General features: G+C 50.4%; 1 protein-coding gene across 1 annotated transcript; it reads right to left on the bottom strand.

Moving 5' to 3' along the window:
* Positions 1 to 7,226: 7,226 nt before the first annotated feature.
* On the bottom strand, positions 7,227 to 14,279 carry VRTN (vertebrae development associated). The gene is made up of 2 exons (XM_090034987.1): positions 14,154 to 14,279; positions 7,227 to 10,542 (listed from the first exon to the last, which is right to left on the bottom strand). Exon 2 carries the CDS (start codon positions 10,539 to 10,541, stop codon positions 8,505 to 8,507), a length of 2,037 nt encoding a protein of 678 aa, XP_089891113.1. The 5' UTR covers position 10,542; positions 14,154 to 14,279; the 3' UTR covers positions 7,227 to 8,504.
* Between the last annotated feature and the right edge of the window lie 677 nt (positions 14,280 to 14,956).

Raw genomic sequence — 14,956 nt, 5'->3', positions numbered from 1 at the left:
GAGTGCCTAGTAAGGCAGAGAACAACAATGACTGTGGAGAGCCTGGGTGCCCAGAGAGGCGCAGTTGCGAGACAGGGGCTGCGGGGAGCCTGGGCGCCAAAGAGGGTATAAGACTGAACAACGTCTGGTACATCAGCAAGGCTTGGGGCGTGGTAAAGGGGTGGTTGGAGCCACGCATAGCCCATAAGGCTGGGGTGCGCAGGAACACCTATTAGCGAAACAGGGCTAATGTATAGGAGGAAAACTGTGTCCAGGGAGACAAAGAGGTAGCCTCCCTATAATCTATATCTATATCAAAGACGTGGCGGGTGAGAATTAAGGGTGCTTTGTAGATGAACTGGACACAGTAAGAGGTGCTAGAGGAGAGCACAGTGACCCTAGGATGCCCCTCCTGCTACATTCTTGCATCAACTTCTGAGCAGCTCATAACTGCAGGGTATTATTCTCCTGCCAGCTTTTAACCATCTTGCCATCTGCTGGCTGACAAGGGCAGGTAAATAAGGGTCAGCAGAGAGGCTGTAGAGAGGACAATTTTATGACCCAGAAAACGGAGAATTTGGCCAGAGGAGAAGGCCTCTTTGATTTGCTTCTTGCTGAAAGAAAAGAGTAGTTAGAGTGCCACTAAACTGGTGACCAGGGGACACAACTAAAGGGGAGGCCCTTACAAGCCACCAGTGTGCAAGGCAGGTAGGGAATCTAAATGGTCCCTAAAACTGGGTTAAAACTAGCCACATCTAGCATGGCTGGGTTAGATGTGGCTCAGGAACCTGTCAAATAAGATACGTGTTGACAGTGGAGGAGGATTAAACAGTCAGTCAGTCAAACAGGAACTTGCCAAAGCTGGAGCTGATACTGGCAAAGGTGCTGAAAGGAAAGAAAGTGTTTAATACGTGTGTGAAGCAGAAAGAAAAATGTTCAAGAGGCATAAGGCCTGGTAATGTAGCAGGGAAGTGTGTGTGAGGGAGAAATGAAGGTTAAAAAAATGGCTGGTGTGCTATTCTTCTCCTTTCTTCTAAGGCAGCAGTTCCCAACCCCAGGTTGCGACCCAAATGAGGATTGCGGGGGCAATCCCAGCGGCACTGCACAGAAAAGATGAGCTGTGCCACTTGCTGGGAGCTCCCCCACCCCTGAGCCACCACTGCCACACTCTGGTCCCAGTATCGGGGCATGGAAAAAAAAGGTTGGGAACTGCTGCTCCCAACAGGTGGGGCAGTTAGGAAGGGAGAAAGTAGCTGTAAAGGGAATAATAATATTGTGAAGAAGCTACAGATGAAAAGCAGCTGTGTGTGAGGCTGCCTTTCTAGAGAAGTGGTTCCTGACTGGGCTAACAGGAAGGAAAGCTTTGCCTGGAGAGTGCCACATGGGGGATTTCATGAAACCAGAGCTGCTGAGAACAAGTCTGGGACCAGCATTAAAGGGGGCTCTTGATCCCTATGCTTGGACCCTCTTCCCAATCCTGTGCACCTTGCACCCTCTTCCCCGTCCTTCAGACACATGGCTGGGGTTTGTACGCCTGTCGGGACATTCTCCTCCACAGCCAGCCTTCACCTGGGACAGCTCCATACCAACTTGCACCATGTACCATCTTTTGTCTCTGAACCCCTGCCTTTGCCCTTCCTGCTGTCTTGACTGTGCCCCAACTGGGACTGGGTGCTAAAGAAACAGTCTTCTTCTGAACAAGTTCAGGTTTGCTGATGTTACCCTTGAAAAGGGTCAGATATTAAATCCCAAGTGAAAACATCCATAGAACTTCCATAGCCCATGTTTGTAAGTATGTTGTAGGCTGTCAGGGCAGGGGTTAACCCTAGTGGTCCCCACTGCCTGAGACATCCAGAGAAGCTGGAAGTGTTTGCACTTTCCTCCTGAGGTGATGAGCCTGGGAAGATGTTGAAATTAGGATAGAAACAGATGCTACATTTGTCCACGGACAAGTTGTGTGTTCATCCCAGAACAGAAATATCCCAGGATTGGTATGTGCGCACATCACCCTTAATCAGGGTTTACTGAGTGGCTGAATGCACTGCCACTTTTCAGACATTGATTCAAAGATTGATTCAGACATTGATTCAGGAAAATCATTTAGAGGTAGACAAATTGTTAGCACTTCTTATGCTGAGAACCTTTTTTAGGATTTATCCCAGGATGACGGACATGGGTATCTGAACAATGCTGTTTATCCTGGGGCAAATGCGACATCTGTTTGTCAGCTTAGCATCTCAGAGAACTACTGCTCTCAGACAAAGTCCACAGGGCACATTAGCTGCTCCATGTGCTGAACTTGAAGGGAGAAGAGATGGGCCGGTCACATAACCATGATGACAGCAATTCCAGCCTCTTCATCACAGGACAAAGGACTGCAACCCTCCAGCAGTCCTAGTATAAGAGCTCTGTGCTGGGCTGCTCTAGAAAGAAGTCTGAAGGAGCCTGTGCAAAGGGAGAGCTGCAGGAGCTGGGAACTGAATCAACAACTAGTTAGTATGGAAAAGAAATCTGGTTTTCACATGTTTCTAACCAGATGGTGATTAAACATTAGAATAGCTTAGCTTGAATGATTGGGCAGTCTCTGTCATTGGGTGGCTTTTAAGTGTGGGTTGGATAAGCATTTGTCTGGGATTGTTTGGATGGGGATGCACCTGCTTCAAGCAGGGGTTGCATAAGCTGACGTCCTGAGGCACCTATCAGCCCCATTTTTCTAGGAACTGTAACACATCTGAACTTAAACTGTGGGCTCCATGGTCCATTCCCCAATGCCCCCTTTACGCTGGTCACCGGGAAGACTTGGTGTAGGGCAGCCTAGGCCACATGAATCTCCCCCTCCCCTCAGAGTCTGCACAACAGGGAGTGTGCAGGGCTGTGGGTAGGGGGAAGCATCAGTTCCTGATTAAAGGGATTATTAGTTTGCAGTAACATATACTGCAAGGTGTCAGTGACAACTAGAACTTAGCAGGGTCTAAAAAGGCTCAGACAAGGGCAACGGAGCCATCCCCAGTGAGGATTAGTCATATTATCCTCCTGCTTCAGAAGCAAAGCAACCACTGACCGATGTTGAGAACAATCTTCCCCTGTGAACAAAATTGTCCATACTGAATTTCTTGGATGGTCCTCTGAAGCCTCTGATCACTCTCAGAGATGGGTAAGAGAGGCAGACAGAGTAACTGGTCTGGTCTGCAGTGGCCAGTCCTGCATCCTGATCTCCTCAGTGAGACATAGCTCTGCTGGTGAGGGTCTGAACCTGGACGTTGTCAGTACCAGCACATCAGGGAAAGTGCTCTTGTGCACTGCCTTCCTCCAGCTGAGGGAAAAGGCCACTTAAGAGTCTGGCTGCCAATTTCACAGCTGCTGTTACAACCACTGCTGATGATGAAAACAGCTGATCTCACAGCCTCCAGGCACAGTTTACCGACATGGATAATCATTCTGGAGTAATTACCAGCTTGCTCCCTTGGAGAAATTCACTGGCGAGAAGTCACTGGGAGCTAATTACTCCAATTACTTTTCAACACACACAGGCCCAGTGATCAAGAAGCAATTAAGAGTGTACAGTAGTTCATCCCTTCACTGGATTCCAGATCCTTCCCTGCTAGGGACCACATATCTCCATCCTCACTGGATGCCAAATGCTACCCATACTGCCTCCATTCTCCAGTTCCCAGCTGTCTGTGCAAGAGGATTTTATAGCATCCATCCATTGGTAGGCCGGAGGGCAGAACACACTCTTGATTATGAAGAGCTGCTTTTCCTCACGGACTAAACTGCAGGTTGAACCCCAGCGGGTAACCCAGGAGCCCACCACTCTGACAGAAAGACTGAAGCAGTGCAGTGCTACAGCACCTACAGCCTGCTAAGCAGGTGCCCCTCTGCCACAAATGGGGGTGGGAAGAGGAACATTGCAGTTACAGGGGCAATGTTGCTGCTATGCAAGGTATAGAACGTAGTTTCTCAACCTGTGGTACGTGTACCCCTGGGGGTACATGGGTACCCCAACGCTCTGTCCCATGCTCTCTTTTCCTCTCTCTCGCCCCTTCCTCCTCTCAAAATGATGGCAAAAAACTTGGTGCAATTAAAAAAATTAAATTCCCCAGTAATAATTTACTGTACATACTTGAGTTGTGCATCCCTGGTGTAAAAGGTGTAAAGGTGGCAACCCTACCCATACCAAATCAGACATCTGTCATACACAGCCCTTTTTCCAACCTATAGCATACATTAGTCTGTAAATATAAAATCCCCTGAAAAATTGAGTGTTGGGGTACTTATTAAAATTTTCAGAAGTTGGGGGTACTTGCTACTTAAAAGGTTGAGAAACACTGGCATAAAAGGTAGAGGAAGGCAGGACTGGGTAAGCCTCAGACAGTGAGCTGCAGGTGTGATGGGAGCTACCAATACTGCCTTTTTTTTTTGGTAACATTTTCTGAGTAAGCTGTATGATTCAGCTGAGTTCCCCATCAAGGCAGCAGAGATCTCTGTTCTGTTGCATTGCTACCATTAAAGCCTGAATTTTCCTCAGTTGTGGTAATCTCATCAATATCAGACTGACTGATGCAGAGAGGCTGCCTTGGCCTTCTCTCATTCTCCAAGGAAAGAAAGGCACTGGGGTGGGGGGTTGCTAGCAAAGACAGGGCAAGCAGTAGAGATAAGTCCCTTGGATTTGAAAACAACACCCCCACTCCTTTCACATGGCCTCCTCTCTACCTGATCTCAGTGCTGTGGCAAGGAAGTCTGGTGCCCGGAGCAAAGCCCACAGTGGCAGCCCACCCTCGCCCTGTGCACACACACCCCTGGCCCATGCTTGCCCGGGAGTGCATGCAGCAGTGAAAGCTGCTCTCCCCCTGTCCCTGTGTGCCCCAACCTTGCTTCAGTGCCTGGGGCAGTTGCCTTGCTCAAATCCCCCTTGGTCTGGCACTGCCTGATCTGCACAAGTGCAGATTTTCCTACAGGTTTTCCTTAAAGTGACAGGAGCAGGAACAAGCTAGAACTGCCTTTGCTACTAGGAGGCCACTGGGAGCAGAAGAGGGTGGGACCTGCCAGGAGAGACAGGAAAGGTGTGAAAACAAGTAAAGGGGGACAGTGTACCACAGGCCCTAACCACGGCCACTGTGTACTCTACAAAGGCTCTGGAGAGAAAGAGCAGACATATGCCCTTTCCCCCAGACAGGACTGTCTGAGCTGATCTAGGGTCTCAAGAGCTGTAGGGCTAGGGCTATAGTGTAACCAATACTAGCAGGGCCACTCACTTTGGGCTCTGTGCCCCCTTATTTCCTATCACTACAGCACCAAAGAGAAGTGGAGCTGAATGGGAATGCTTCCTACAGGCAAAAAAAAAGGGCGCTCTATTTTTAGCACAGGATGGGGAGAAGGATGTGCACCTCCTCATTCTCCCTTCCTTTAAGGCCAGGCTGGTATCCCACTGCGGTCCCATTAGAAACAGCCTATTGGCCCCGTCAGAGGCAGCCACTCAGAGCTAGGTCCTAGCAGGGATTGGGACAATCTGCCCAGCCTCAGGCTCTTTGGACCTACAGTCACTGACCCATGAAGTTCCCTGTATGAAAGACCCAGTGACAGAGCAAAGCAAGGTGATGTGGGCAGTGTTCCAGTGATGAGGATTCCCAGGGGAGGAAGTCTGCAGGCTTTTCTGTTTGCCCCTTATAGGCAGACACCAGTGTGGGGAAAGGATTGTCCTATATGTTGGGACCACCTAGCAGGGAGCTGGCTGCTTCAACATTCAATTACAGGACATCCACAGGCTCACTGGTCAGACTGCCACCTGCTGGACCCCATCAGATTTCATCAGTTCCCTCCAGAAACAAGAAACCAACAGGTTCATCATCACATTTCCAGCCTTTTACTGGATTTTTTAAAGGGGAAAAAAGAAAGAAAAACAGATTGCCCTCACCCAACCCTTTGCAAAGTGCACCCACACACTTGAGAGCTGCTTGTTCTGATGATGTGCATGTTCTGGGCTATAAACTCTATGGTGCAAGAGCCATCTCTTCACCTTTGTTTATGCAATACTCAGTGAACAAGACCCTGAGCATGAGAGAGGCCTCTGGGTACAAGTGTAGTGTAAGTGCCAGTACCTTTGCACCTGTGAATCAGTGCAGCATAGTAGATCCACAGACCTCAGGTAGCCTGCACTGGCGAGGATCTGCCCTAAAATGGGTGGGAAGCCTCCTTTCTACCAGGTACCAAAGCAAATCCCAGCTCCCATTTCTAGTGCTGTAAGAGAATTGGGACTGCCTTGCCATGCAGTTGCCAGGGTCTGATCCAGCTTCTAATTCAGCCTGTAGAAAAGTTATCATTGATCTGAATGCAGACCTGACCGCTTCTTGGGTCACCAACTTTGAATCTGGTGCAACCTAGTAGTGACGTGCAATTTTTATTCTTTGTCTCTGTGGTCTGGGAGGCAACACTACTTCATACTGGGACAAAAACAGATCACTGTGATCTTTGATTCTGCCTCTTGTTAGGTGTCCAACAACCATTCACCTAAGTGAGGCAATGGGAATCGGTAGATTTCTTGGTACACAAATATTCAGAAACCATAGAGCTGCCTTGACAACTGCCTCCCTCCTTGCCAGTGCTCAGGAAAAAAAGCAAAGGAGCACAAAGTGTTATGTTCCTCCTAGAGATGATAGCACAAACTCAAGAGACAGCGAGGTATACAGCAGCAGAGTTTGTATGGGGGAGCAGAGGAGGAGCATTAGTCCACTGCTTTCTCCACTGGACTAGGGGTAGGCAATCAGGGCACCAATAGCATCACCTCATGCAGACATGGGCAGAGACCTACACTGCTGCTGTAGCAGCAACAGGGCAGGGCAGACACCATTGCAGCAACAGGTAAGATTCCTGCCCAACCACACACCCTTAGCTCCTGGCACCTCCTCCCCTCTAGAGCTCAGCAGCAGCCTCCCAAACCCCCTCCCCCCCCCCCGCCCCTCTGTCTCCTACAAGGTTTGCCCATGGCACAAATGCTGCTAGCTATGCCCCTGCACTGGACCCTGGTGAAACAGAACTTTGCAGTTCAGAAGACTGCACTGGCATCAGATCTGCTTTAAAACAAAACATGAAAATAATGAATATTACTGAGGTAAATAAATTGGCCAGTAGAGGATGGTTAAGAAAATAGGGAGAGACACAGACACCAGACAGGCATGGGAATGGATGGGCCTTTATTGCTTTAGGTTCCTATAAGTCACACATGCACATTCACCTTCACTATAGCCATGGCTCTGCAGCTCAGCCATATGGAGACATTTCCCACATTCACAGAGCAAGATATGCTGGAAGTAGAGTTCGCCCTTCCCATTTAGGCCAAGGGTACTGTCTCTCCACCCCACTGCAGCAGTTGGGACATCTGGCTAGCCTTCCTTGCAAAAGTGGTACTCGTGAAGAATACAAAAAGGTATGCATCCACTGGGAGAGAGCATGTAGTTAAGAGAAGACAATTCAGGGATGTCACTTGTCTGCAAAGCCTGAGAGAGACAGGCTTGGATAGCACAAGTCCACTACGCCCCTATCTACATAGCTGCAATCCTTCCAGATTACTGAAATATGAACAGATCCCTGCTCCAAGTAAGGAGCACTAGGAAGCCTCATCTTCCACAACTACAAGGACAGTAACAGATCAGCAAAACCAGAAACAAGAACTCACTGACCTAAAAACCACAAAATATAGTGCTCCCCCGACCCCTCCAGCTCAGGTCACTATTGCCCCTCAAGCTAAAGTCCATCCCTCCTGAACCAAGACGACATAATACCAGGGCAGGAAGGCAGGCTGCTGTTAGTCCTTCCTGAGATTTGCTCATGCCCTTCCTTTCAGTGCATGGTGTCTGAGATGGCATCCACATCACCCTTTTGTAGTCTGGTCAAAGGTATTCTGCTTGCACTCAGTGACAGAGACAGCTGGGTACCTCTGTACCTGGTGCAGTGTACCTCTGCTCCTGTCCAAAGGGATCTGGTCATCAGGAAGACAGATTTCTGGTTTTACAGGGGCTAGTAACAGGTAAGACCCTAAATCCTGCATATAATGTTTAGAAAGGAACTCTGCAGCTATAACCCCATGGCCAGTCCATGTACGAGGAGCACTTACTCATGAGTGACACTTTAAGGAACATGGGGCCTTTTCAAGTGTACTTCCCTCTCCCCCATAGCATCAGGAGAAAACGAATTCCATTCTCCTTCTTTCTTCTGGGAGACATTTTTAGCAGCCGAAACAAAACCAAACACAAAAAAAGAAAAAACAAACAAACCCAGAGACCCTGTTTCACTCTTGCTATCTGCAGGGAGTGAGATTTTACAGGCATGGCCCACACATCCTGAGACCAGACTGAAACAAAAGTGAGAAAGGAAAAAAAAACAACATAAAACAAGATTAATTAATAATAAAAAGTAAACATGAAATAGGTTGAGCTGGCTAATGGCTCAGTGACCCCACTGTCCCAGCTACAGAGCCAAGAGCAGAAGCCAGCAGGGAGCCCTGGGCTAGCCTGGTAGGAAGACAGCCCTTAGGCATCCACCAGTGTCAGTCCATCATGCAAGGCACGCTTCCACATGTAGTAGGTGGAACGTGCTGTGAGGGGGAAACGGGCACTGAACTCTTTGTAGGTGGGGAAGGTCTTCGACTCAAAGCGCTGCTGCAGGAACAGTTTGGCCTGAGCTTTGAACTGGGCAGTGGCAATCACATCCATCACAAACATGCGGCTGTTTGCTCTCTCCGACATGGCGTAGCCTGAGATAGTGGCATTATAGGGGGTGACAGATGCTGGCTTCTCTACACGCTTCACACCTGTTTCCATTTTGAATTGTGGCTTAATCCTAGGCTCTGCTTTTCCAGGCCCTTCAGAGATGACCTGGCTCAGTTGCTGGGATGAGCTGGTCCAGGGCAAGTGATGCTTGTTCAGCTGCCAGCCACTTCTCTTCCAGAACCAGTAGGCTGTGGAGGAGAGGCTGGGGTAGCGCAGGCGGAACCTGCCAAAAGGCAGCCGCCGTTGCTGGACGTGCCTCTTGGCCATGTCTCGAAGTTGCTTTTTCCAGTTGTAGAGAGAGGTCTTCAGCTGGAGGAGGCTCCTGGGCTCTGGGTGGTGTCCATTCAGTCTCTTCCTGCCAGACAGACTTTCCAGCTTGACTGGCTGATGTGGCTTTGTTTTCACGAGGGGCTTCTGACTGACAGAGGGAGACTGGGAGGGCTTAAAGTTAGGATTCTCCTTAATGGCTTTTCTCCGCCAGTTGTAGTAAGTGGACCTGGAGATGCCAGGGAAGCTGCGCTTGAAGCACCTGTAGGGCACCAGAGTGTTCATGGAAATGCATTTCTCCAGGTATGACTTAGCTCCTTGCATGAAAATCCCTGCTTGGTTGGGATCTATGGGAGGGCTCTTTGGCCTTAGGCCACCCTCCACATTTGCTACATCATTCATGTCCATGTGGGCCTTTTTTAGACCATCTCCAGGAGGCTCCCATGACACCGTGGCTTCAGCAGAAGCAGAGGTGTCGCCATTGGCCAAGGTCTGCATCTCATGCTTCCAGGCATAGTAAGTGGAGCGGGAGATTTCTGGGAACATTTGTCGGAAGTGCTGCAAGGGAATTACATTGCCCTCTTGGAAACACGACTGCAGGAAGTGTTTGGCAGCAAATCGGGTGGCTGCTTTCTGCCGGTGTTCCCGAGACTGGCGCTTCCATCGGTAAAAGGTGCTTTTGGTAATGCTGTATCGGTCACGCAGGTTAGAGTAGGTCAGCTGGGGGTCACTGTTCAGCAGCTCCAGAGTCTTCACTGGCTGGATTGGAGGCTCTGGAGAGGGGCTTGTGGGTTCCAGCTCCTCCAGGCCTACTACAGCCACAAAGTACTGGGCTTTGAAGACCTGCTTGGAGAGCTGCTGTCCTGACCACATGATGTGGAGCGTAGACGTCTGTGGGCCACACTTCCTAGGCCGGATGAGGCGATTGAAGTATGGCCGGATCTTCAGGTTGCTCATGGGGTAAATGGAGTAGATGTTACACTGCAGCACTGAAGCCAAGGCATACACATGCCACATGTTGGCAAAGGTGCCAGGAAAACAAGTGGCCTTGATGTCTGCATCAAAGATGGCCTCAAGGATGGCCATGGGCAGGCTGGTCATCTCTGGGGACTCCTCTGTGCAGAGCGAGTAGCGGGCAGCCTGTAGCATCACCTTGGAGTCAATCATGCCATTCAGGTAGTATTGCTTATGGAGTAACATCTCCACGACTGTGCGCACCTGCAGCTCCAGGCTCAGGCTGGGGTTCCCCCACAAGAGCACACTGGCAGCCTCAAACAGGCGGTTCCCCTCACCCTTGCAAACCAGAGGCAGCATGTTGCTGGGAGCATCCTCTGGATAGAGGCTTCTAGCTACTCGGTCAACTTCTAGCTCTTCCTGGAGCTGCCTCCCATGGTAGCTGGGTAGAGAGAAGGAGGACAGGGTTCTCTCTGCCTCTAGCACAGCACTGGTTAGACCCTCCAGGCCAAAGCATTCAGTGGCCTCCTGCAGCTCCTGCAGCACCGACTGCACCAGCTGGTGCCGCTGGATCATCCTGCAAAACACAAGGGTTCAAACAAAGCAAGCTCCAGATCTCCAGCACAGACTAGGCCCGTAACACCCACCCGGCTCCCAAAGGACAGCCAGCCTTGGGGGAGACCCACTGCTCTACTACAGGCACATCCAAAGGAGGAATCCTGGGTGCCCAGCAAAGAGTAGCACAAGTGCAGGATGGCTCTTGCGTTGCTCACAGGCGACATCTTCTGACCATTGTGCAAAATGGCATTGATGGTCTCCAGTGAGCTGTATCTAAGGCAAAGCCAGATGCTTTGAGGGGAGGTAAAGAAGAGCACAGCTTTGGAATGGGAGGCAAGACTGGAATAGTAGGAGCTGCTGCAGGGCAGCGCTGATGTGCATGGACTGCAGTAGGGGAAGCCTGTGCCACTGTTCACCTGCTCTGGGCCTGGCATCATATTCAGTCCCTCACATACCATTTAACGATGGCTGCAAGGAACAGGAATGCCAAAGCATGTTAATTTTATCATCATTTAACAAAATCTGGCACCAGTCAGAGGCAAGAGAGCTAATGACCCAGAGAAAAGCGACCTAGGCAAGGTCCTTCCCCATTGGAACAGGCTTGCTGCAGCCCAGCCCTGTGCACAAGTCTGTCCAAAGCATGGAGGGGACACAGCACCTGTTCTCAGTGAGCTCAGTCTGCTAGTTCAGAGGGAAAGTCCAGCTTTCTCTGCCCAGCCATGGGAATGCAAAACCTTCTGCAGCTGGGCTTGTCATGTGAACTCAGCTTGGGAGGCCTGAAACTTGCTAGTGCAGAGGTTCTCAAACTGAGAGTCACGATCCCCAGGGTCATGAGCAACTTAAAATGGGGCCACAGGGAAGCAGCAGTAGTGCACAGTGGTGGCCACATGCAAGCTCCCCATCCCCCGCCACCCAGCACTCAGGGTCGCACGCGGTATGGCAAATTTGAGAACCCCTGTGCTAGTGCAATGAGAAGGATCACTGTTATTGTTTCCCATTCAGCCACCAGGTGTCACTCACCACTAAGTGCAGAAGCACTTGCCAGAGGCAAAAGGGGTGGGATGGGAGAGGCAGTATTTAAAAAAAAAAAAAAATCTAGGGCACAAGTCATCTTCACTCTCTGGCTCTGGCATAAGGGTCCTTCCAATGAATACTGCCAGTGCAGAGGCCTCCAGTCCCCAGGCAAGAACACTGTTAGGGTCATTCTCAGATGGGAGCAAGCAACTCCTTCCTGCTGATGTAATGCACAGAGACCTGTTGCTCCATCCTTTCCCAAAGCCTCCTGGATACTGGGGCTGAGAGGGAATAGGAGTATTTTTGCTACTCTTCCCAGGCCTAGATTAAAGCACAGACCCCACAAGTATGCACCTCAACTCTCCAGCCTTGTGCAACATCACTGGAATCCAACATTTCATTTTAAAGAAAAAAAGTGGCTCTAGCTCAGTGGTTCCCAATCTTTTGGCCACATGGGCAGAAGGGCAGTGTCAGGTCAGCCCACTGGCTGGATCCAATCCATGGGCTTGATCCTACTGCATGCAGCTTAGAAATTTGACAGTGGGGGGGATTGGTGTTCATATGAATTGCTACCTCAGCCAAATTTCCAGGCCCCTGGGGAGCCCCATGGGTGGGATGACATAGCTCTAAGGACCATTTCTGGCTCATAGGCTAGGGGTTGAGCACCCTTAACCTAAGTAAGGACTAGGCTTTCACTTTTTGCAAACTAGAAAGTTTTGCCATTTTTGTTAGTTAAAGCCCTGGATGAGCCCCAGCAGCTACGCACACCAGTAGAATTTATCTCAGTCTGGGAAGCAAAATAAGTTATGCTTTTACCTTTTTTCCCCCTATACCTTTATAATATAGTTATATTATACCTGCCCCCCTTCCCTATCTTTTGTTTTCCTAATTTCCACTTATTTACATTCACACTGACATCCTGTCACACTTTTAGCTTCTTTCATTCCTTGGAATCTCAGATCAACAAAGACTCCCTATGCCTGAAGAAGACTGTGCCCAAAAGCTTGCAAAGAACGTTTTTCCAGCTAGTCAGTTGGTCTAATAAAAAGATAATCACATCTACCCAAAGAATCTTGCCTGCCTAGTATACCTTCATGCACCTCCATATTGGAATAGATGCATCTACACAGGCTGGACCAAGTTAGTCATAAAGATATGACCAAAGACGATTGCACTGCATCCCAAACACAATTGCACTAGAACGTTTAGCTTGGTAATGGAATCTGTTAGTCCTGAATTATGCCAGACTTACACCTTGTCTGGAGGGAATGGAGAAGTCAGCTGCTTAAGCTCTATGGGAAGAGAGGTAAATGTTTCCAGAGCAGACAAACTCCAAGTGTGCAGGTAGCCTACACAACATCTCCAAGAAGTACGAGCTCCCCCATTCGTCTTGGGTCCACGAACACCTCTACTGCTGCAAGCCCCTTCAGCAGCAACCCTGTGAAGCTGACTCAAGTCTAATACTAGACAAAGAGGCTGCCCTTAGAAATAGGCTAAACTCAATTAAGGGGAGAGAATAGTCCTTAGCATATTAAGCAGCAGGTTAACTGTTTGAAGCTGTATTTGCAGTCCAGGGGCTGGGACCTGGGCTGCCTATGGGGGAACCAAGAGCTGCAGCAGAAGTGCATGGAGCTGTGAGCCTGGAGTGAACTCCAAGCAACAGCCTCAGGAGAAGAGGACAGTAACTGGACCCATGGCTGGGAGGAACTTTGCACATGAAAGAGCAAAAGGCTTAGAGGTTGGCTTCAGCTCCCCCTAGTTGGTGCAACCTCTCCAGGGTCAGCAGGATGTTCCAACCCTCCCCGAGCCCGTGCATGCCTCCTACATCCTGGGGGGCAGCCTGGGAGCAGAGAGGGAAGGTTCTGTACCCCAGCTGCCTTTCACCGCATAAAGCTGAACTGGACCCGGGGCTTAGCAGGGAGGTTCCCCATTCCTGCCCTGCATTTTGCAGAGTGCCTGCACAGCTCTGGGACCAGGCCTGTGCTCCCACTGCCTCCCCCGGCCCTGGAGGCAATCCCACAGGACTTCTCTGCTGCAAGAGGAGTTTCAGAGGACGACGCAGACAGAGTCCAGGCCTATTCTTTCTCCTCAGAGGCACAAGCCTTTCAAAGGGACAAGAAGGCACTGGGGGGAGGGGTGGGTAAAGGAGGAGAAACTTGTGGCAGGGCAGGGGGGGAGCTGGGTTTATTATCCTTTAAAGAAAAGGCATTTTCCTGGATCAGTGTGTCCCGGAGCAAAGTCCACATGGAAAGGCAACACAAAAGGCTCATCCCCCTCCCTCCCCAGGTGGCTTGGAAGGCACCATCCTAGGGGAAGGGAGCAGGTCCTGTCCACACACAGCTTGTAGGCTCCCCTTCCAGGGCTGGGGGGTCCTCTCAAGGGAAGGGGCTCAAGGAGGGGGAGTGGGTGAGGCAGGCACTTCACTGCTAGCAGCTGCAGCCCCCTGGACCCACCCTGCAGCTGTGCCGGGCCAGAGGTGCTTGCACAGCTTCCCGCGCCCCAAGCCTGGAGCCTCCTGCAGCAGCTCAGCTCACACGTGCGTTTCCAGGCTTGGAATTAAGATTCCCCTCGTGAAAGCAGATGGAAATGTGTGGAGGCGACTCCCCCTAGACTCACCTCGCTTGTTGGGCAGAGCCCTGGAGCTCACACCAGCTACTCCTGGGCTGCGGCTGCAATCTGCCTTGCTCGCCCTGCAAGGCAGTTTCCTGGACATTTAAATCCTGCAGCAGGAAGCACAGCAGGCTCCACTTTCCCAGCTGTGTGCCACATTCAGACTGGAACTGGTTTCAGATCTGGAGTGAACCATCTGGAGTGAGTGGCTTGTGTGAAGGGGTCTCAGCTCCTCCCCTCCCCCACCAGGAAATAGTCCATCCTCAAGTGCTCTTGCATCCCAGATGAAAGGAGTGCAGATTCAGGGGTCACTTCCAAAGCTAAAGTGATAATGGCTATTGTCTCAAGACACTCAGGCCAGCAGGACTTCTTAAAGGGCCAGCACCTTTGCTGCTAAGAGCTCTCAACACCTTCCAGAACCTGAGCAGAGGAAGGAGAACTGAGTTTCCAAACCCGAATGGAAAAGCCCATGAGAAAAGTTCTGCTCCAAGCTGGGAGCCATAAGGGGGACGCGGACACTGGGGAGAAGGGCTTGGATACAGACTGATTGGTTTGGATGCCCCGTGGCTTCCCACCCACCTCCACCCCTCCAGTTTCTGAAACACCCTCCTGCTGCTTCCACAATTACTCCAGAAACCCAAGCAAAGGGCAGGAGCTTCTTGAGCAGGCACTAGCCCTGGATTGGGTTTTACCTCATTGTTTAATCAACTCAAGACCAAAATAAAGCATGGATTGTTTATTTCTTATGGGCTGTGCTAAGATGTGCTTGATATACGACCTGCCAGCTACTGCCTTTCTCCAACCAATGC

This window comes from Crocodylus siamensis, chromosome 2, assembly GCF_052110815.1.
Source record: "Crocodylus siamensis isolate JL-2025a chromosome 2, ASM5211081v1, whole genome shotgun sequence".
NCBI classification, from domain to species: domain Eukaryota; kingdom Metazoa; phylum Chordata; order Crocodylia; family Crocodylidae; genus Crocodylus; species Crocodylus siamensis.
This window is presented reverse-complemented; position numbering and strand designations above follow the sequence as displayed.